Below are 19,868 nucleotides of genomic sequence, written 5' to 3'. Positions count from 1 at the left end.
TGTTATAATCCTATATTATTTGATTAGCTTATGATGAAAATATATCAGAAAATAAAAAATTTGTTTAAATTTTTCTTTCACTTATTTGAGTAAGTTTCGTAGTTTTAGTCTTTTCTAATCTATAAAAATTTCTAAATCTACCACTGTCACTATGCATGATTATGATATTTAAAATGGTTAATGTATTTCTGTCACTTGTCATCACTTTACGTTGGGTGATAGAAGGTAGAAATGAAAGATGGATTTAACTTTTTGGAATTATGATTTTATGATGTTTATATCAGAAATTGCATCCAGGAAAAATTTAAGGAATTATTTTCATTTTATGCACATTTGTCAAAGAATGATTCATCTGTAAGAATATAAGATCCTTCCACACAAAAAATTTATAAAAAAAAATGGACACAATTTTGGCGACGAATACATTGCTGGTAAAAACTTGTCAAATTTCAAATTTGTGAGCATTGCATGTGTGATGTTGGAGGCTTTTGCGACAAATTTTTGTCGGAACCAGTGTATCCCTTTTTAGTTTTCTAACACAAGCTTAATAGGTGTCTTGACAGAGGTGTAATATCTCACTGAAAATGTTTTTAGAAAAAAGAATGCGTGTGCTTATCGAGCCCTACCCATGTTCCTACCTCTTGGTCTTGGGCTTGTCATCATTTGCCAAGTCTTATACCATATCAAACTAAATCTGCCTCATTATAACCATTTTTGGCCTGTTTAGAGCTGTAACCTATGCAATTAGTTTTCAGTTTTCAGTTTTTCACCAAGACCCAGTAAAGGGAGAGACTGGTAAGTCTTATGAGACAAATGGGTATATCAAGTTTGTTGAGTGGTGCTAAACTGCTAATTCTGCTTGGAAATTGGTACTTTATTATGTTTTGCTCAACTTAATAGAGGTGGCAAACAGGCCACTAAGCACGAGCACGGCACGGGCTTGGCACGCTTAAAAGCAGCCCGGCACGACCCAAGCCCGTTAGTGGCCCGGCATGACCCGAGCACGTTAAAATAACGGGTCAGGCTGGGCCTAAGAATATTGGCCCATTGGCCCGGGCCCGCCAAGGCCCGAGCAGAACATATTGTGGGCCGGCCCGTTACAAACACAAAATTTCATTTTGTTTTAAAACTACAATGATGAGATTTGAATATAAAACATTTTTATTTAAAATCTCATGACAATTACACCAATGCTTTCTTTTATATTGTCAAAATAATGAAATAAAACATTATATCCTTGTTTTTACATAAGTATTTTTTCTAAATATTAAATATATATTTATTAATAAAAACTAATCTCGATCATAATAATACAACTATAGAATGAATGAAAGAATAATAGATACTAAATCTTCATTATATTAATAAAAATTAATCTCACAATAATATACTAAAAACAATATATTTTGAGTTTTTTCTTTCTTTCTTATAGTGGAATATAAAAAATTATTAGAAATCTAATCTTAAAAAGCTAAGATTAAGAAAAACGTTATAGAACTTAATTTATTTTAATTTTCTAAATAATTAAATAAAATTAATTTTTATTTGTTCAAATTAAGATTGTAAAATCGTACCTTATAGTGGGTAGGCACGAGCACGGCCTGGCACGATATAGGCTCGGGTCATGGGTCGGGCTTAATGTTTAAGTAAATAGGCCTGCACGAGCCCGACACAATAATAAATAGACCGGCCCAAGCACGGCACGAAGCACGACTAGACCTGCTTAAAATGGGCCGAGCCAGGCCGGGCTGGCCTGTTTGCCACTTCTACAACTTAATATGTAGGTTACCAACTTTCCATTGACTTTCCAAGAATAACAAACAGAAATGAATATTGATAACTAATATTAGCTTGCAGAAATATTGTTTCTGCAAGATTTTGTTTGTTAAGTTATACAGATTTCAGATCCAACTTGAAATGTTTTGAGTGGTTTGACCCAGTTGGGGAAACTTATTGGAAGAGAACAGAAACTAGAAATGTAAACCAGCAAGCATCAGTTTATATATATTATCCTAGTTATCCCATTGCTTTCAAAGAAGCTTCTACTTGACCTACTATATGTTCTTTGAATTTTTCATCCTTGACTAAACCCAGGAACGCCCTCCTTGACTTTATTGGAAGAGAACAGAAAGTTGAAATTTTTTTTGCAGAGATAATCCTCTACATGGGAAAATTAAGCAAAAAGGAACAGGGTTTAGGATGAAAAATACTAAATTTCAGTCATCTATTTTTAAGATCACTAAGTAACTATAAGACAATCAGAAACATATTTTCAAAAAATACAAGGCATACAAATAAAACAGCACTAAATTAAAGGGTAGAAAAAATTCAGACCAAAAAGAAGAAAGCAACAAGTTGGTGAGGCTTCAATTTGAACTCAGAATATCATTCAGTGGCAATTGAAGTCCTCAATTCTCTGGGTGGCCAAACTAATACTCAAGCTGCAATCCATCTCCCCACTTCTTCTTTTCTTCACCACCCCCACCATATTGACCTTCCCACTAATCTTTGTATAGCTCTTCAAACCCAAAACTGAGTTAATCTCACTGCCTATCCCTTCAATCTTTACCTCCGCCACAACTGTCACCTTCTTGCTCTTCCTCATCTTAATAGAACCTTTAGAAATTGTGCCTTGACCAACTGTAACATCCCCATAGGAAAAAACCACAGCACTCTCATCATACTTCAACCCTCCCCAGTTCTGATTCTTCACCAGAATTACTTGATTCACAGTCATGTTGATGGTGGAGGGTGTAGACGTCAAGCCCACGCTCAGATTCTCCACAGTGGCTGAATCCAACTTGATGTTCGGATCCTTAAAGCGAAAGAGAGTGAGGCAAAGCACACCTAGAACAACAACTTGGAGGAGAACAACTGCAATTGCAATCCCACAGTACTTGAGCCTTCTTCTCCCTCTAGTAATAGCCTTTGGAGAAAGAATCTGGAATTCTTCTTCTTCTGCTTCTAGTTCTCTCCTGGAGCCATTCAGTTGATTTAGACGTTGATGATGATCTTTCTTCTCCGCCATGTTTGATTTCTTGAGAGGCTGAAGATGGAGGAAGAGGGTGCTATATTCTCTGTTGCTCTAATTTTTTGGAGCCAAAAGTAAAAGGGCTTGAAAAGAATTTAGTGAACAAAGTGCACATGACTTTGAAAGTTCTGTTATGAAAACATACAGGTTTATATGTCTTGCTCCGGGTTTGGTACTTCGTTGAATAACAAGAATGATGGATTTGTTTGCTGGGTATTGACTTTGACAGTAGCCTTTAGAAGTCTTACGGGGTATTAACTCATCTGGCTTAGTTTATTCAACCATGCATTCGAAATATATTTCAAAGATTGTCATGTTAGTGATTGGAAAATTCTTCTTAATGGCTTAACGACCACCACAAGGACATTAACTGGTGCAGATTATGACGTTTATTATTTTTCAAGGCAGAATGAGGAGCAGGTGGAGAGAGCTATAAAAGTTAAAACAGAGAAGCAGAGTTTGACGTTGTCCGAAACGTAGGGAAAAAAAAAACACAAAGAGATTGGAGATGCGGGGTATCGATCCCCGTACCTCTCGCATGCTAAGCGAGCGCTCTACCATCTGAGCTACATCCCCATATGATCTGATGAGGCTAAACATTTTTTATAAAACAGGTAGATCTGTACTAGAAGCCAGCCATATTTCGTCTATACCATACAGATGCTTCCCCTAGATTGGGAACAATCCAAAAGGAGTCAGAAGAATGAAAATATTGTAGTCCTTGTACATATTGGCAATCGATTGGGGTACTCATCCAATCAATCTTACAAACTCTGTCACCTTCAAGTTTGTATTTCAATTTTGTGACCACAACTTTCATTTCCTTTTACCGAAAAGGAAAAGTGAAACGACTCATTAATGGTGAATCCGAAAGAGAACTAGATATGCACCACTAATCCAATTGTACGTGGAAAGTAATACTTTTGAGGTCAAATTCTCACTCTTAAATTTATAAGTGATCAGAATTTCATTATATACTTATTAGAAAAACATCAATAAGAGTTTGAATTTTCACATAAAGATGAATTGGACATCCCAGAGTTCAGGAATAAGAACCATAAATATACGTCAAAATACTCGCATCAAAATATACAGCTTTATCAGTTCATCCGATTAAGCACCTAGCTTCATTCGCATCTTGTTGTAGTATTTTATTGTTTCTGCTCCAAGGCATCACCAACTCATCATGATTTGATCCATCAAATTGCTAAACAAATCGGAGATCTTGGTCTCGCCTTGTTGGCAAGGAAGTGGTAAAGAGATGTTGCCGATGATAGGAAGGTGAATTGTGAGTTGGAAATCGATCCGGTAGTCAACGTCTGCATCTACAGAAATGTCATTTGCCAAATTTATAAGCATACTAAATGGCACCTTCGCTGACAAAAGCAATATAGAATCTGCTCCTGCCTTTATGTACACAGGTTCCTTCAATTTCCCTAATAAAGGTTCACTGCACATAACGGAGAAACAGTCCATGTTAGAATAGAATTTTACTTTACTAAACTGTGAAGCTAAAAAGCTAAATTGTTACTTCAAGGTTTGGGAGTTTGATGTCTGGACCAAAGATTTTGGCCAAAATCAACGTAATTCATGGTACAAATTTCCACTTTGATAACCTATTCAATATGCGTGACCGATTATTTACAAAAGAGAACAAATAAAAGATATAGAAAATAAAGACGGTCTAGCAATTCAATATTAACATGTGGAGGGAGAGGACATTTGCAGTCACTCTACATGTCACCAGAAATAATGGAATTCGCAAAGCTTCTACCACGCTCCGAAGCATGAGATGTTTCCATGTTTTTTTTTTAAGTAGGAAAAAAAAGTAGATGAGGATGGAAAATCCGAAGCAAGAGTTTCTTTAAATTTCTTACTACAACATGTATGCAACATCTGAATGTCTTACAAGTGCAAGATCGAAAAAAAAAAGGTCAAACAATCTGATCATATGATGGTATGCAAGAATTTTTTTTTCAAAAACAAGACATTGATCAAACCTGCCACCGATTTTCATTTTGAAGGAGGCTTGACTGACAGGCAGAGAAAACTGAAATGAGTTGTACACAGAGATCTTGAAAAGGAGATCTATGGACTCGAAGCTTATATCCTCAAGTTGAAGGTCTACAATAAGCGCAGACCTCCTCTGCATCTCAACCAACCTTGCCAAAACATAACCCCTGGCCTTGTTCACAATATAGTTCTTGGCAGTGCCCAATAACTCCGACACTTTCAAATACAGAGAGCTTAAAATGTTCGCTGTTGAAGATAAAAACAGAGACATTTATTGAAATTGATTTTGAGTTTGGTTGTTAAGCATGGTTTTAGGTGATATATATGTTAGGAAGCACTAATTGGGTTAGAAATGATGCTTTCCTTGCAACTCTCCTTTTTGCAGTCCATGATTTAAACATTCCGATGGAAGCAATTTGTGGAAGTTTTCTTGTTTAATAGGGCAATTATATTCCTCATTGCTTTCCCGTCTAATATCCTATTGGTTCCTGTTTTGGTACATGTCCGGTGTTTTGCTCTGCTCTGACTATTAACCCCTTTGAAGAATAAAAAGGGCTAGAGTTCTTGCAAGAGAAGTTTGATACATTGGACTTCTCACAACTGAAGTTTCCTACTTAAAACCAAAAAAAAAAAGTTTCCTACTTTAAGACTTGCTACAACCAAAGTCTTCATACTTAACAATTCTTGAAGTTCATAATCTAACATTTGCCTCATTATAATGTTCTTCATTGTAGTAATGTTAGATACAACAAGGTGATTGTTGTAATGGTAACAAAAAATGGTGCAGATACTAATCACGAATGGGACGATGCACCCCACAAGGTAGTCATGGTGATAGTGTTAAACACACAAATTCGTAAACCATATTCATCTCTATAACTCTGTAAATTTATTTTCAAGATTTCATCCTTGTAGTTATAACTTCAATATATTTACCCACAAAGTGTAAACTGTGATCAGCTGAACAGAGTCAGGAGTCAGAACCGGTAGGGGTATTACAGCCAAAGCATATCTTTTCGACTAAAACATAATCTTGATATGAAGCACAACATACAAAGATAGAAAAAGCTCGAAACTTGTGAGCTCAAGCAAAGAGGCTGGTGAGGCTGGGAAGCTTGATCTCTCCCTTCTTCGACAAAGGTATGGTGAAGTTCCCAATCACAGGAAGGTCAATGGTGAGACCCAATATCAACTCATAATCAATGTCCCAATCTGCCCCAACATCCTTCACCAATGTCATCAATACACTGTGTGGCACCTTCACTGGTACCTCCAGAAGGGTAACATCACTTGCCTTAATTGATCCGGGGTCCGGAACTGTCCCAGATATAATCTCCCTGAATAAAAAACAATCATATCCAATCAAACCCAGGTTTTCTTCTACGCCAAGCAATCAAACCCGATTTTGAACATGAACATTAGGAAAGAAAGAGTGACAAAATTAGTACCTGCCAACACATTTGAGGGTGTAGGAGATCTCGCAGATGGGGATGGAGTGATCATAGGGGTTTTTGACATGGACCTTACCGATGTACTCCACGGAATCGAAGCTCGCCTTCCTGAAGTCAACATCTGTGAGATCTGCCTCTGGCTTTTCTACGTTGGCCAGTTTGTCTGTCACGAAGTTCTTGGCCTTGTCAAAGAACTGAGCCATTTTCTCAAGCACTGAAGTTACAAAAGAGTGAGATGGAAAAGAAGATAGATTTAAGCAGGAGAGATGGAGTGGTTTGGGGATTAGAGTTGTGATCGGGGAATTATATATACACACACAGGTGGAGGGGGCAGTAGTGGAAGATGTGGGTTTCTGACACGTGTCGATGAGGTTGCGGCGAAGACGCGTGACAGTGTACGTGTCCGCTCGTGGTGGCTCCGTGTTTAGAGATCTGTAAATCCGGCCGACCAAAAATTAAAGAAGATAGAAGTCGGGGCTAAGATTTGGAAATGCCTTTTTCCTTCTTATCGTTAACGTTACACGAGTTATGGTCTAGCATCTACTGGGTCCTTGCCCTCATGTCGACGCAGGCTCCCCATCCGATGGGTATCCACTATTCTTCTGGGGTGGGGTGGGGAGGATATTAATGCCTTTGGCTAAGAAAGATCTTATTGACCTAAGGAAACCAACTGCTCCGAAAATGGAGCACCGGAAAGTTACATTGCTGAATTAGTTTTCCGGCTAACAGAATTCTCTCTCATTTTTAATTATTGGGTAACATAGGGGACTTCCGAATGCGAAAACATTGACATTTTTTACTATACGTTGTATTATTTACGTATTGATTTCTGTATGGACTCTAGTCTAAATGTTGAATATCGAAAGAAAATCAATATTGAAACTCCAATTTATGAGACAAGTGACATTAGTTGAAAATTTTCTCTAACCTCTTTGACCCAGTTGCCAAAAAATAGATCTTATATTTAAGGGGCATTTCATTATACACCGAATTTCAAAAAAATTTAATGGAAAAACCCACTTATTATTTCTTTTCAATCTACACCTAATTATTGTCAATTAGGATAAAATATTAGATTTTATTTTTTGAAGAATTACACAAATTTCCATAACTTAAATCTGACAAACATAAGTCAACTAGCAAAATTAACATTATCTTTAAATACCTTAATTGTAGATCTTTTTCATTGGTCCCATTATTATAGCAATTTTCATTAAATTCATCATGATTGCTAGAATTATGGATCTTTTTTTACATAATTTTTTGAATTCAAAGGTTATATAGATTTAAGTGAATGTGATATTTACTTTTTGGTAATTTAAACTTTATATTTTAAAAGTAACTTTCTGTTTTACTTGCAACCTAACCTAAAAGTAGAAGTTTAAAATTTGTAACCCAACTAATAGATTTTCTTTTTTATTTTTAAAATTACAACCTAAAGATTAGACAAGTATGTTTAGCTAACTTGATTTTGTTGGATCATAATTCACATACATATTTATGCTCTAAAACATGGAAATTATTTGTTTTAAAGTCCAATTTAATGTTGACTAATTCAATTCCATTATTCCCCTAATCTTGTACTTTTACTTAACCTTTGTGTTTATTTATATATATTTATTTTCCTTATCATGGTAGGAAATGATGGAGAAGCATGGAAAGCACTAAAAAGTCAACCTTAGCACATTTTCTACTCCGGCTAGGAGAAAGCGAGCTAGACAAGAAAGGAGTGGTGGTAACTTGATCAAACGAACTCCAAATGAGTTGAAACTTTCCAAATCCATTCTAGACATCCTAAGGATCATTTATTATAAGAGTTCAAGAGCTATTTCGGAGTGTAAGGCCTTCAAAATATCTGTCCAAGTTTCTGACTAAAAGACGAAAAACGGGCAATAACGGAACTGTACGGATTCCGGCAGCATTTTCTGCCAAACCACGGCGAACTAAGCTCTAAAATTTTACAAGGATGATCTACACTTATCAAGGAACATTTGGTATGAAGAAGTCGAAGGCTAATTTTGATGTCTCGATGGAGATTCAATTGAAGGAAGCCTCAGGAGCAGAAAACAAAGTCAAAACATGGCAGTTTAGCCTAGAACCTTATTTGGACGGATTTCTTGTGCATTTTTGGAAGGTCTATAATGCTGAAACTATCAAAGAGAGCCTTAGAAGAATCCTACAAGATTATAACAAGATTAGTCCATCATATTATCCTTTGGATAATAGGCATCTCTATGCACATTCTCTCCTTTGGTTGCCAAATTGACTTTGGTGACCCAAAACCACCCAAACACTATTCATTTTCATGTTTCCCATGCACAATAAAGAGAGCAGCTTCTCCTCTGTTCTCCTAAGTCATCTTTTCTACTCTACACTCTCATAGCTCATCCTTACTTCTCTCTTTTTACTCAATCTTTTCCATACCCCTTTCCCTTGTTTTTAGGATCTATTATCACTCTCATACTCTACCTCCATGCTTCTTACAATGCTTGAGCTGCTTTTTTTTGCTTCCATTCATCATTTTACTCCTCTCTCTCTTTTCTCTTTATAAGCATCCCTTCATTACACTCTTAAGGCACCACCCATACCACTCAATATATAACATCTTTTTCTCTCTATATTCTCTACACAATCCACTATCATCTCCTCCACAAAACCTCTATCACCACTATCATCTCCTCCACAAAACCTCCATCACCACTACCATCAATTCATAACCTCCATTACCACCACCACAACCTTCGTCATCTTTTTCATCTACTCATTCCATTTCATAGACAAAAAGCTTCACCACTCCACCATTTCACCACTTGATCATCTCTACATCTCATATTCCAACATCAACCTTTGAAGAAGAAGGGAAGAGTCTAGTATTACTTGAGGAATCATCATCACCATTACCATTTTAACAATGTCAATGCCTTTAATTATGAGTTCATCTACACCATCCTCAACTTGATTATCACTAATCCTCTCTCTATCCCTACTTTTTAGTTTGATGTTCATAAACATGTTGAAGCTTATGTATTTGATTATGAGTGAGTAGTTAATTAATTTGTTGGGGCTAGGGTTGAAAACCCTAGCCAAAATTGTAATGAATTGATGTTTGAGTCTTATTTGATGCATTTTCCATGATCATCTTCACATTCTAATTCAAGAAGTGAATACTTGTATTTGAATCTAGCTAATTTGATTACTTTGCACTTGTCATTACATGAACAATATCTAGAGAGTAGCTAGCTTTGAACATTAATAGTATGATAGCACACTAGGTGTGTATGTGAGGGTAGTGAGTTAAAATCACCTAGACCTAGAATTGGTTTGCTTGCTTGATTATCTAAACTCAAACCTTTATGCATCTATAGGAGCAAAGAATTGATACTTATCGGTATATAACTTGTTCTTAGGTAGTTAGTTTCGCACTTATCCGGTGGGAATTGATAAAATCAAAGGAGTTTAGGCCTTAGTAGTCTTATCCGGATGCTATGAGGGTAATTGGATACTTGGGATTGTTTTACTTATAGTTTGAACATCAATGCATGCAAGGGAGGCTATGGTGAACAACCTATAACTCTAACTTCCATCCAATCTATCACATTTAGTTTAGCATAGCCTAGTTTACATTTCAAGTTTTTATTGTGTGTTAATTTGATTCGAAACCATTTCCAAAGCCAAAAAAATCAAACCACTCACCATCTTGCATATATTCACCATGAACTTTGGTTCACTTGTGAGCTGCCCTTGTTTACGACTTGTACATTTGCATATTCATCTAGCATCCTTTAGGTTTTTCTTAGCTAGAGTGAGTTTTCCAATCGTTTGCGTACGATATCCCCTACTCATAATCCCCTACACTATAACTTAGCCCTTATACTTGAGGGTGACTATTTAGCTAACAAGTTTTTGGCGCCGTTGTTTCCCTTTCTTTTCTTATTTCTTTTTTTTTTTTAAGTTGAGGAAAATAAAGAAATTGAAAATGCAAAGACACTGTTAATTCTGGATCTTGGGCTCCTTAATATATGAAACTATCTAGTTCCCACATTGGCCGATGAAAATTGCCCAAAATTAGTTTTGATTTTCAAAGCACACCAACTTTCGACCAGAATTGTTATAACATTGAGTCATTGACACATTTTTGGACACTTTCCGAGCCTCGGAGGCAAAGGAAAAAGCGGATTAAGAGTTCTTTGACCCTGTAAGGATGATACAAAAGTTACACATAAGGCACATGTTTAGACTGATTAGCACCAAATTTATAAGTTAATTAGAGAAATTGACAAATCAAATTATGGAGTGATTACATGGCTAATAGAGACTAGTTAATTACTTTACCAAGTACGAATTAAGATTCAATAAGAAAGTAATTCTGGAGAAAAATGATAAGGAGGAAAAGTTCAACCTACAATATATAAATTGCTTTCTTGAATGCCGAAGAAAATGAACAGTTCACATATAACAATTTCTTCGAAATTATTATAAAACCATAAACCAAGTTTCTTGGCCTACAATAAAATTTTCTTAAGTTACTCGATCATTGATTCATTCACAAGATCGAAGAGTTCGACTCTAGCACTTCCTTTACCGATCAGTCCTCACCAGTCTATTTATCTGAATCCTTATCTTTTTCTTTTGAATCCTTCTCTTTTTCTTTTGAATCCATGTCTTTTTCTTTTGAATCCTTCTCCTCCTCCTTTGCTCCAAATACTAACTCCTTTAAGGTGGGAAGCTTGATCTCACCTTTCCTGGATAGTGGTATGGTAATGTTCCCAATTACAGGAAGGTCAATGATGAGACCCAGTTCCAACTCATAGTCAATGTCCCAATCTGTAGCGATGTCCTTAACCAAAGTCACTATTATACTGTGTGGCACCTTCACTGGTACATCCACCTGAGTATCACCGCTAGCCTTTATCGATCCAGGGTCTGGAATTCTCCCCGAAGCGATCACACTGCACAGTAATTGATCAGAAACAACATTAACGAATTTTAAGATGGGAATTCTAGATTCTGGAAATCATTTTTCAGTATCGACTAATTATTGGCGTCATCGTCAACGTTGAATGAAGTTCCAAGTTCGCATCCCTAATTCTCCTCCAAGCATTATGTTTGTAGGTGGCTTGAGGGATTTGATTTTGAATGTACAGAATGAAATTTCATGCCAATTTGAGGTTTTTTATATACAGTTTAAGACTTTGAAAGTCTATTGTGAAAATGAACATATATGTGAAGATACCAAAAGATATCACTGTAACTAATTCTGATAACATAGTTCAAATTTATAATGAACACATATTATTAATATAAAGAAACATTAGCAACTAATCAGCAAACAAATGAAGCCGACTACAAATCGATAAAGTTGGGCATCTATACAATTAGAACGGAGACCGTGAAGTCTGAACAACTCTTGTACTCCCTTCAAAAAATTAAAAAAACAACTCTTGGACAAGTTGCCGTGTTATATAACAGAACACTCACCAAATCACATGACCTATGTTTTTCTCTTGAAAGCCTTGACTTAAAAATGAAACCCTAGACTTTGGTTTTTTGGTCTCTCCCTTTTTTTTTTAAGAATTCAATAATTACATTATAAAACAATCTAGATAATAAATACATGGACAAGTATTGTAGAGAATCCAAGACACACTCATCCGCAACCTAAACATGAAAGCCTAGACTTCGGTTTGGCACGCAAGCTATGTCCATTTCAAAAAAAAGTCTACACTAGAAAAATGACATGGGGATTATGCAAAATAACAAAGACTGGATCGTAGGGCATATATATATATAACTCTCGCGGGAGATGAACATTTCTCCTCATACCAGAAATTTTAAGTTTACATTTTCTCTCTGGTATCGCTAATTATATGCTAATCAAAGGCAAGAGATTTACCAACCCTTTTAGATCTAACCATGATAGCATGGCATCTCATGCTACATATATCTTCAAAACCAAAACCAGATCGATGTGGGAAATAATTACATTAGGGAGTTAAATGAAGTAATGAATTACCTGCCAGTGCTTTTGAGGGTGTAATCGATCTCACAGATGGGGATGGAATGTGAATAGGGATTTTTTATGTTAACCTTGGCAAGGTAATCGGCAGAATTAAAGCTCACCTTCTTGAAATCAACATCGACCAGACTTGCCTCTGGCGTTGGCACATTTGCTATCTTCTCTGCCACATAGTTCTTCGCCTTGTCTATCAACGACTCCTCCGTCTTAGCCTCCTTCGCCTCCTCCTCAACCTCCTTCTTCGCCTCCTCCTTCGATTTAAACATTCCCATCAAAGACCTGTCCCTCTTACCCTCATCCCCCTCCTCCTTAACCTCCTCCGCTGTCTCCTCCGTCGTCTTAGCCATTTTCATCAGCGACCTCTCCGTTTTGTCCTCCTCCTTATTAACCTCCTTCTCCACATCCTCCGTCGACTTCAACATTTTCAAAGCACAAACCAAATAACCAAGAGATAGAGAGCTCTCTAGCGATGAGAATTAGCTAGTTGTTAACTTTTGGCCGGGATTGTGTATATATATATATGGCTTTTGAGGAATCATTTTGACGTTTTTCAATTGTCTATTTGAGTCAGGGTTGAGATTGGAAAGATCCAGATCTTAAGGGTGGGGAGTGATGAGTGATATGGCTGTGTTTTAGGTCAAATGAAGCCTTTTCATGTACGTACGCTACACCAACCAATTTCCTCTTTTTTATTATTACGTTTTATTATTTAATTGACATTTTGACATTATTGTTTTTTAACTTATCTTGTAAACATAGGACTACAATGCAAACACCGTTGGCGGTTGGCATATCTGTATGGTTTTGTTTGATTTTAAGGAAATGTAAGATTCGAATATCTATTGATGGCGAGCTAATTTACTAAATAAAAAAATTCGATCAATATGAATTAACGTCATAAAAAGAATATTCGAATCCAAAATTCACACACCTATTCTCTATCTCCTCCGTCGACTTCAACATTATTAACCAAGAGATAGAGTCATAGAGAGCTCTCTAGCTAGCGATGAGAATTAGCTAGTTGTTAAATTTTGGCCGGGATTGTGTGTATTTATGGCTTTTAAGGAATCATTTTGACGTTTTTCAATTGTCTATTTGAGTCAGGGTTGAGATGGGATCTCTTTCCATATCTCAAGGGTGAGTGATATGGCTGTATTTTAGGTCAAATGAAGCCTTTCCATATACGTACGCTCCACCAACCAATTTCCTCTTTTTTAATATTACGATTTTATTATTTAATTGACATTTTGACATTATTATTTTTAACTTATCTCGTAAACATAGGAGAACATTGCAAACACCGTTGGCGGTTGGCATTATGGTTTTGTTTAATTTTAAGGAAATGTAAGATTAGTGGAATGGCTAGCTAATAAATAAATAAAATCCCTATAGATAAACGTCATAAAAAGAATATACGAAACTAAAGTTGACACACCTATTGTATATCTGTCAATCAAGTCTTTCACGTTTGTGAATCGAAGGTGGTATTTTGTGATCCTTTGTTTTATTTACTAACCAATCTTAGCAATTTCCATATGAAGTTTAATACGGAAAATAATTTGAGTGTTATAGTTGGCAAAGTCTATCCTCTTCTTCTTTTTTGAAAATAAAAAGAAAAGTCTATCCTCTTCTTCTTATTATTATTACTACTACTATTTTTGTGGCAAAGAATTTAGGGAGAGGCTGCTCCCCAACTAAGGCCTCGTTGAACCACCACCAAGGTCAGCGATGTAAGAGCCTAACTTCCAATACGTACAGCAGTTGACCGCAGGCAGATTATGAGAGTTGACAGATCCTGCTGATCCCAAGGTTTCCCCACTTGAAGAACCTGCAGGCTGCAGCCATCTGCCGATGGCCCCCTCTGGACCGATGTTTCTCCCTTATGTTCGTCAACAAACTGGTGGACTCATGAGCCCCACCGTGTTCTCCGATGGTGGCTGCAGAAGTGTTAACCTGCTTGCATACCAATAAAAACTTTTTAAATTGTTGGAGCTTCAGTTTGGGTGGGGTTCCACTCAAACTCAAGCCTTCCAATCTTGCCAACCCTCATTGGCCTTGTATCTCATTTATTAAAGAACAAATATATATATATATATATATATATATATATATTCAAAGAACTTGTTCAACACATTTGTTGATCATTTGTCTTATGTTTCATACTTGTGTAATTATTATTTTTTATCAAAAAAGGTCAGCTCATTATATAGATTCAGCAAGCAGTACAAAAACGAAACACCCCTATGGGGTCGACAGAAAGATCGTTCCTCAGACTACCCTAAGACTTCTATTCTAAACAAGAACAAGAACCCAGAAAACCCCCGTACACCCACCTTTTAGAAAATCCATGCACCATTATTTCAAACAAAAACCTAGAAACTCCGAAGCAGTGAAGTAAAATAACCCTCAGAGCTACTGGTTTTTGCGACCAAGATCAAAAATCAAGCAACATGTGGAGTAGAGGATGACTGGTCGCCATCCACGTACTCCCTCTTCATTCATCAGGACCTCCCAAACAGAGAGCTTCCAATCCACCTTAACCCAAAAGGAAGCCCATGTAATCCATACAGCCCAAACTGATCTTGTTCCATTCCAAGGCCCAGAAGGACTGATTACCCCAATACCATGCCTAACCAAGCCCACGGGAGCAAACCCTAGGAGAGAAAAAAGTCTCCCCCACAATGGTGCCGCCGGTGTGATCATGGGTAAGCCACCACCACAAACTGTCGCCGCCACTACCTTTGCAGGTAGGGAAACACTAGAGACCCAAACCTGCAAAACCATTATCGCTCATCAAAGCCGGCCTTGAGCAAACCCAGTCACTGGTTGCCTTTGATCCGCTTGTCACTGACAAGAGTGAAGGCGAGGAGCCACGTACCATCACGGCCCAGATGACCGTCATCTGAGGCTTCGATCCCCCAAGGAGACGAACCCGATCGAAAAACTTGAAGAGCACCGTGGAATCAAATCGCCGTTGCCGTCAAGGAGATGAGTAGAAAGAGCAGCGCAGCCATCCTTCCATACCCAAAGTACAGGGCCACATCGTAGCCAAGAAATATCTCTGTCGAGAGTCAGGGAGTTTGTAGTGCCGCCGCCAATCAACGATGGTGACGACCTTAGGGTTGCACTTGAGAGAGAAAGAGAGAGCATCTTCCCGTTTAGAAAAACTATTTTCAAAATAATTCATACTTGTGTGATGAATATGGCTATTTTTGTGGGAGTAAAAACAATTTATTTTATTTTTTATAATATATATAGAGAGGGTGGTTCTAGACTTCTAATTAGACCTCTTCATTTACTATTTGGACATTTTCTTCAATATTTCTCCCATAATCTTCCAGTTTTATCCCTTTTTTTTATATTTTATTCTTGTCGACCTCCACACCACTTCTCTAGGTTCTGGCTATATCCTGCGATTACATCTGCTGCCTTAGCTACATCTTTATAGCCTACTGTTTAATCGTTTGGAGGAAGGACATATAGTACTATATTCCAAGAATCCAAGTTTAGATATTTAATTCATGCTTTGGGTATGAAGTTCAACGGGAGTATGTTTTTTTTTCCATAACTCAAGTAATGGAATAATGATTAATTGTCTAAACGAAGAGAATTCCTTGAATTTGAATGGTGGCAGAGATAAAGAGAAAAACTTGGACTAGATCACAAACCTCAATAAGAAGCTTGGTTCTTAGGGTTGAAACTTTCAAGAACAGTGGAAACGCAGGGGAAGAGTTATCAGTCACATATATATATATATATATATATATATATATATATCAAATTACTAATCAATAATTAAATTCTAACAATTGGGCCTTAATTATTAATATATAACAATAGACATGTGAGGGAGAAGAAGATGGAGACAGAATTGGTTGTGGTTTTTCTATATTTTTTTTTGTTATTTAGTTTTCGATAGAGGTAAATGAGGAATTAAATTTGTACAAAAATTAGTGGAGGTCCATGTAGCAAATTTGGAAGTCTGAATAGAATCATTAGAGAAGATGAGAAGAATGTTTATGCATGCCATCGTTACGAACACTCATAATTTGGTATAGTAATTATTATTTTAACATGCATGTATAGCTAAACTTGCGTTTTGGATTTGGGTTAGAGAACACTATAAATTACAAATTCATAGGGATCTTCTTTTCTGTTTTCGTGCAACATCAAATAAAAGAGACGTGATTTAATTAGAGAGTTTTAGAACTATTATACATTTGAATATCTTAAAAGTAAAGAGCCGTATACTTTTGTTGGTGCCACAAATGAGATGAAAGGAGGTTGGAAATTTGATCTTGGTTGGTGAGGGGGTTACAACGTGTTATAACAGTTCAAGAGAAAGTCATAATCAGTTAATCACAGTACGTATTATGTTCATATAGCAAACCTTAGGGAGCTATATACACATTTAACTAGAACCTAGAGAGGAATTGCATTTGCCTCAAGAGAGGAGTTAGGGTTTCCATCAGTTTCTCACAGGGATGATTGTGAGTTCCTTCATATGTTGTCACCACGATGCTTGTGTCTTTTGATAGCCTCTGAATCTGCTTTTTCACATTACATGTGTGATGCGTGCAGCGATAGTAACTCCTACATATGACCGTGTTCGATGTCAAAGAAATAATCAGATCGACTATATATGATATATGTTTTATGCTCAACGCAACAAAAAACGAAGATCGATCACACAACTTACTAAAGTTTTAAACATTTGGATCCAAATTGTCACAATATATACCCTATGAGTTGATGTGAGTTTTTGGATATACTGTTTCATAAGATTTACTAGGACTAATTTAATGGTTGTTTCGTCTTGTAAATATTTAACCATTTCGGATTTCAGATTCCCTATACGTACATATTATGTATTCAACTTGCTTGTTTGAACAAGTAGAAGATCAATTATGTTTTGCTAGAAGAAAACGATCATATTTCATTAAAGTAATGTTTCTAACTTTTTTGTTTTGTGAACAATAAGTAAAGTATCTAACTGGATTCCATTTCTTTCAGAATGTAAAAGAGTTGAGCAACAATATATATTAGTATGCAATATCTTTCCTGTCTCTAACAGTTTTACCTACTAAAATTTAGCTAGCTTAGTTACCTTTACCTAATTCAACTATTCAAAGTCTAGAGTCTAGCTAGATGATATTTTCATGTACTTTTGTTTCTCTTTTATTTCTTTTCAAGAGAAAACTATAGGTCTATAGCCATAAGTATTTGATAGATAAACTTAATTAAAGAATTAATTACCTGGGATATAAGCTGTTCTTGACGGCTTTCTGTCCATATTTTCTCCAACGGTAGCCATCATCAAGAATATCATCAGTGCTCCGAGTCTGAAATGCAAACCTAGGCCGAGTCGCTTTCCTCATCTTATAACCACCAACTTTCCTCTTCTTACAACCCTTTTGTTCCGGATCATCATCACCTTCAATAGTATTCTCACCAGCGGAGCCAGTGGCTGTACTGAGATCCACCATACCCGTCACAGCCCTATAGTTACTAATCTGATCATGACTGACTAGCCCGTGATGACCTGCTTGACCAGAGAGAAGGCTGATCCAGTCAATGTCTAGAGGGTTAAGGGATTGATGATCATGAGGCTGTAGAAGAGGAAGAGGAGGAGGGTTCAATCCTGAGGGTGTGAAGAGCTGGTAGGAAGGGTTTTGCGGCGGCAAGATTAACGGTAATGATAGCGGCAGTGTTGATGATGAGGTTGGAGGTGGATTCATATGTTCTTGACCTCCTTCCATAATTGGAAGGTATGCTTAAATGTAGTGAGAATGATGAGAGAAGAGCATATCGAGAAGTGAGAATGTTGGATAATGGATTATATATAAAGCTTTCAATTAACAAGTAGATTAAGGTGGTGGAAGGTGAGAAGAAGTTGGACTTACCCACTTTCAGAGAGAGAGAGAGAGAGAGAGAGAGCACAGAGAGAGATAGAGAGACAGACAGCATGCATTTGCATGCATAGATGATAACGATATGTATGGTAAGGCACGTCTTCTATTTTCCTTTTCTGAACTGAAAGGGCAGTTGAACAGAAGTAGTTGAGATGTAGTTGGCTTTGGCCTTTACCCTAGGGCACTACAAGAATACAAGATAGGGATCTAGCATTGCTAAAATCGATCATACATAGAAACAAACATCAGCTTCATATTCAAGTTTTCAAGATCATTAGCCACACCTTCCAACCCCCAAAACTACAATTAATCTCTCTCTCTCTCTCTCTCTCTCTCTCTCTCTCTATATATATATATATATATATATATATATATAGATTGGGACAGGTGTTTATGTAATTTTATATGTTGGGAATTTAGTTTAATTATAACACATGTTCCAAATTACTGGTTACAAACTTTAGTTTGATTAGATTGTTTACCGACCTAATGAGACCCGCCCAGGGAGGGAAACGTCTTAGATTTGTAAGTCGATCACTTCATTTTAGCACAACCGTTTTCAACTGTTTTCAATACCATTCTTGTCAATGAAATATAATTTTAATGGTAAATGTAATATACTTTTTCCATAGTTAGATTTAGTGAAAAATCAAATTTAATTAATAATGAAAAATGTGGAGTATAGCATACCGAAGAGTACAGTACGTAGCATGTCTTGTATATTAGCTTCATGTTCAAGATTATCCTCACAAACAAGCAAACAGAAACAAAATACAAAACAAAAATCAATTTTTGCTGTTAATCACCGAAAATTCTACGGTGCACCAGATTTATTGATGCTCCATATATGGTACCTAAGGCTCTAATTTTTTTAACTTGTTACTGAGGCTCCAGTTAGTAATTTACAATATTACAAACTAATTTGTTTATTTATTATTAAGGTGAAAAAAAAGTTTAAAACTATAAACTAACTAAAACTTCATGCCCCAACCATGTGAAAACTAGATCCTCTAACTTTCTCAAGAATAAAAAATAAAAAGTTCTCCAAGACAATGATTTCTACAAAAAATTGTGGACTATAGCACACGATTTTTTTTACCAAAATTACATGTATTTATTCTCACTAAAATTTTTGCACCATTAAATAATGATTTTTAAGCACCTCTCAAACAGTCAAACTTATGAAACTCAAAATCATGACGATTTTTTACTTTTTTTTTTTTTTATAATTCTCAAAGTTAAAAAACAATAAGATTCATATTCAAAAAAAAAAAATTGTTCGAGGTTTCCGTGATCCATCTATTGATACAGTTTTAAATTTCTACTTATGTTGATGAGCTTATGGTACAAGATTCAATAAAAAAATAGTGTCAACAAAGTTTAACATGTTTTGACATGTCATTGCATTCCACAGGTGCCCCTATGGTAGCTCCCAGTGTGTAAAA

General features: G+C 36.3%; 5 protein-coding genes and 1 non-coding gene across 6 annotated transcripts; all 6 read right to left on the bottom strand.

Annotated features, from left to right (window-relative positions):
- Positions 1-2,389: 2,389 nt before the first annotated feature.
- On the bottom strand, positions 2,390-3,028 carry LOC112198093. The gene has a single exon (XM_024339142.2). It carries the CDS (start codon positions 3,026-3,028, stop codon positions 2,390-2,392), a length of 639 nt encoding a protein of 212 aa, XP_024194910.1.
- Positions 3,029-3,534: 506 nt separating this feature from the next.
- TRNAA-AGC lies at positions 3,535-3,607 on the bottom strand. The gene has a single exon. It is a non-coding gene; the product is annotated as a tRNA-Ala (tRNA).
- A 407-nt stretch (positions 3,608-4,014) lies between these two features.
- Positions 4,015-5,749, bottom strand: LOC112181813 (desiccation protectant protein Lea14 homolog). The gene is made up of 2 exons (XM_024320211.2): positions 5,032-5,749; positions 4,015-4,481 (listed from the first exon to the last, which is right to left on the bottom strand). The coding sequence occupies exons 1-2, from the start codon at positions 5,313-5,315 to the stop codon at positions 4,205-4,207; spliced, it is 561 nt and encodes a 186-aa protein (XP_024175979.1). The 5' UTR covers positions 5,316-5,749; the 3' UTR covers positions 4,015-4,204.
- A 183-nt stretch (positions 5,750-5,932) lies between these two features.
- On the bottom strand, positions 5,933-6,785 carry LOC112181814 (desiccation protectant protein Lea14 homolog). The gene is made up of 2 exons (XM_024320213.2): positions 6,493-6,785; positions 5,933-6,381 (listed from the first exon to the last, which is right to left on the bottom strand). Exons 1-2 carry the CDS (start codon positions 6,696-6,698, stop codon positions 6,129-6,131), a joined length of 459 nt encoding a protein of 152 aa, XP_024175981.1. The 5' UTR covers positions 6,699-6,785; the 3' UTR covers positions 5,933-6,128.
- A 4,090-nt stretch (positions 6,786-10,875) lies between these two features.
- LOC112182484 (desiccation protectant protein Lea14 homolog) lies at positions 10,876-13,066 on the bottom strand. Its single transcript, XM_024320976.2, has 2 exons — positions 12,509-13,066; positions 10,876-11,444 (listed from the first exon to the last, which is right to left on the bottom strand). Exons 1-2 carry the CDS (start codon positions 12,931-12,933, stop codon positions 11,096-11,098), a joined length of 774 nt encoding a protein of 257 aa, XP_024176744.1. The 5' UTR covers positions 12,934-13,066; the 3' UTR covers positions 10,876-11,095.
- A 3,761-nt stretch (positions 13,067-16,827) lies between these two features.
- On the bottom strand, positions 16,828-18,296 carry LOC112182626 (probable WRKY transcription factor 24). The gene is made up of 2 exons (XM_024321134.2): positions 17,768-18,296; positions 16,828-17,104 (listed from the first exon to the last, which is right to left on the bottom strand). The coding sequence occupies exons 1-2, from the start codon at positions 18,268-18,270 to the stop codon at positions 16,927-16,929; spliced, it is 681 nt and encodes a 226-aa protein (XP_024176902.1). The 5' UTR covers positions 18,271-18,296; the 3' UTR covers positions 16,828-16,926.
- Between the last annotated feature and the right edge of the window lie 1,572 nt (positions 18,297-19,868).

This window comes from Rosa chinensis, chromosome 1 (assembly GCF_002994745.2).
Source record: "Rosa chinensis cultivar Old Blush chromosome 1, RchiOBHm-V2, whole genome shotgun sequence".
NCBI lineage: Eukaryota > Viridiplantae > Streptophyta > Magnoliopsida > Rosales > Rosaceae > Rosa > Rosa chinensis.
This window is presented reverse-complemented; position numbering and strand designations above follow the sequence as displayed.